Source organism: Arachis ipaensis, chromosome B07 (assembly GCF_000816755.2).
Source record: "Arachis ipaensis cultivar K30076 chromosome B07, Araip1.1, whole genome shotgun sequence".
Taxonomy (NCBI): Eukaryota; Viridiplantae; Streptophyta; class Magnoliopsida; order Fabales; family Fabaceae; genus Arachis; species Arachis ipaensis.
Genome location: NC_029791.2, coordinates 13,467,915 through 13,471,471, shown reverse-complemented (window position 1 = coordinate 13,471,471; position 3,557 = coordinate 13,467,915). Strand labels below are relative to the sequence as shown.

General features: G+C 30.5%; 1 protein-coding gene across 1 annotated transcript; it reads right to left on the bottom strand.

Moving 5' to 3' along the window:
- Window positions 1,085–1,717, bottom strand: LOC107609779 (uncharacterized protein At1g66480; the record flags this gene model as incomplete). The annotated part of the gene is given in 1 exon segment (XM_016311805.2): window positions 1,085–1,717. A coding segment is annotated over 1 exon segment (508 nt), but the record flags the coding sequence as incomplete, so codon positions are not given.

Genomic DNA, 3,557 nt, shown 5'->3' with positions numbered 1-3,557 from the left:
CCCTTCCAATCGAATGGAATCTCAACTAATTCACATTTGTTTGCGCTAGGAAATTTCATCCCTTCTTCACACTAAGCGATAAACATCTTTCATTATTTAAAAAGAAAAATGCACACAATAGTCAAAACAAAAAATCTAATAATCTAAAAATATTAGTAATAATTCTGTTTTCCTTTCACGTTACCATCAGCAAGGTTAATTAATCCCGCTTTACTTCAAAATATTGATGAATTATTTTATTCATTAATTTATTTATTATTATAATTAGATATAGATTATGTTAATAAACATAGAAACAGAGAGAAAATCAAAGCACATAAATTCAGCAGCAAGAAAAGGATGGTATCTAAGCAAGCACATGGCATTCCCAAATGTCACATCAGCATCAAGCAGCGCCTAAATTAACGCTCATGATTTTCAAAAGAAAAAGTGCCAAACAGATAACGCGCAAATTCAAATGATTTTCAAAGATTCCAGAATGTGTGATTATCAATATCAATATTATCCAATATTATTTTATTAAATTATGATTTATGAAAATTCTTCCTTCTTTTTTTTTTTTTTTTTTTCATTTACNNCGTGAGAATGAATTTAGTATGGATTCATGAATGAATATTTTGAAAAGTTTTTCATGGGGCGATGAATGGTACTTCAGATATTCATATTATAGTGTTTGACTTTGATTATTACTATATTAGAAAAATCTTATGTAGTAAGACATGACCTAATAATTAATGATAATATTAATTTTTCGATAAACTATATTTAGGCAGTATCATGGACAACATATTTTTATTTAACCTCTTATAAAATGAGTGTAATTAACCTAATTTTCTTATCATCTCTAGATCTGTTAAAAATAATCTCACAAATATATTCACCGTTTAAATGTATAATCTAAAATTATATGCGTATATTATATGATCTATAGTTTCATTTTCATCCAATTAGTGTCACCATCATTGTTAAAATTCATATTAACGTTACCCTAAAAATTAAATAAAGAAAAGAATACATACCCCGCGTGGCTTGTTATTATTATTATGTTGATGTTGTGCCACCTTCACACCACCGTCCTCTGCGGCGGCACCGGCCATATACATATTCATGATCTTCTCTGCCACCTCAGCACCGTCGTTGTTACTCTCCTCAATCAACTTCTCAAGTTGGGCCTTGGGCAACCGCATCCGGACCCTAGTGGGCCCACCATTGATCCCCGCTTCAGGTCTCACGAGCGTGAGATCCGAAGCGGAGCGTTTGGAGAGCGCAAGAAGCTCAAGCCTTTCTTTTGCGTTGATGCCACGCACGCCACTCGAGCGTACCCGTCTAGGAAGCCCGTCGGACTCTACTTCGGGCTTAACCTTGGGTAATTCAACCAAGAAGTAGATCTTCTTGGGCTTTAACGACTGGTCGGGGTCAAGAGGCTTGGCACGTAGGCCGAAGTGCTTAACGGCTTGGGAATCAAGAAGAACGTGACCTGGGTAGTCCTTTACGACGTCGTTTGCTACTGCCGGTGTTTTCAACTTAAAAGTCTCGCCATCTATCTTCATAACCTTCGCCTTCTTACTCCTTATTCCTATTGTGTTTCCCATCTTTAATTTAATTTAAATAAATTTGGTTTGGTTTTGCAAATTCTTGTATTTGGGGTTTTGGTGGGAGGGAAAAAGGGATTTGGTGTGTTTGTTTATATAGTGGGAATACGGTAACACGGTGGACGAAATCAAACTTGAATAATTACAGGGTTTGCACGTGTGAATTGGTGGAAATAGTTTGTTAATTGCTGTGGAGGTTCCGTTGTGAAAACAAATCATGAAGGGTATCTCTCTTTTTTTACATGAAAATTCACTCACATTTATTTTTACATAAAAAAATTTAAAAATTTAGAAAAGAATAATGAGAGTTATTTTTTTTAACAAACCTATTTTTTAATTAATTAATTAAAATTGATTTTATTTTTAATTAATTTTCTAGTAAAACTACATGTAAAATTAATTGTAAAAAATAATTAAATTATAATTTAATTAAATTTATTAAATTATTTAATAATTTTCAACTAGTTACGTTATATAAAGACATGTGTAGGGGAGTATTTACTTTTTGTATTTAGATATAGATATGAATATGTTAAACTGTTAAAAGACTAAAGAGTTGGTGTGGGAAAGTTTTGATTATTATGGCATGGGGACAATTTTACTTTAGTTGTGGGGTTAACTAAACTAAAGTTGTCGGGTAGTAATTAAGATAAACTAATTGGGGTCCTCTTAAATATATTGAGAAAAGAAGAGAAAGGTGTGGGCTAGCCTTATATTCTTTTCATATGTTTGTCTACGTGTACAAGAAAATGATGTTTGCGGATGAGATGATGATGATGATAAACATCTGTGAAAAGTAAATAATAAAAGCCTAGGAATGTTTTTATTCAATTTTTATGACTATCAGTGTGAAACTCATCTTTAATTAATTTAAAGATAAAGTGTGTTACAATCAAATAATGGATCTACTTCAATTTATATTTGTAATTTATAGCAACTTGCAATTATCCAAATTCCAAAGTATAATTCAACTATCATCAAGCTAAGCACCCTAGCCAGTCTTCGTAATATTTTCTACTTGTTCATGTAACTAATTATTAATGAATTACATTAATTTTTTTCGCAAAATTTTAATAAAATAAAGTACGACTATATCCATGTCATTTGTCAACAAGCTATAATTCAAATAACACAATCTCTTCGTACTTACCTAAAAATAAATTAAGCATTTAAGTCTCCCTCCTAATAAAAAAAAAAAGTACTATATCAATTTTGGGGGCTTCCCATAGACTTCTAGAGATTAAGCACGCCATGAACATTATATTGAACAAGATGGAGGACAACTCTATAAATTGGATAAATTAAAGCTACTTTAACTTTTTCAACTTTTATAACCTCTTTTTTTCTTTTTTTAAACGATAGGTCATTCATATTCATAGGTGCGTGCCACTGTCGGATATATCATATTAGCTTATGTCACTTAATTCTATCCCCCACACCCCTTTTTCTTTCAGAATTTGAGATAATGTTTTTTGTTTCCATAGTTTCTTTTCTTTAATTTTAAGGCTTATTATTATGTGTTTTAATTCTTAGGCGCAAAATTGAATGTGTGGAGTTAATATTTAAAATGGTCTATAATAAAATATAAATCAATTTAGTTTTTNNNCGTACATAGTATTTAATTGTGGTATATTAGTAAAACGTAATAAATTAAAATAATTAATTTGAATCTTATTGATATTTTTTTACAGAATAAATTAAAATACTGAGTATTTCAGAAAGTAAATAATTGACTCGCATGTAACTTTTTAAGAATTAATTTAAGCATTAATATTATATATGCAATTTCGGTATTCTATTGAAAAATAATGAGTAATAGATAAGATATGTAGTTGCTGCACCCAATATTAGTTGTATTAACAATATATATATAACAAAATGGCATTGACCCTTGCTCAATTGGAAGCGAAGTCCTCTCTAGCTAGACATCTAACTACAGGGATATGTTTAAATTATGGTTAAATT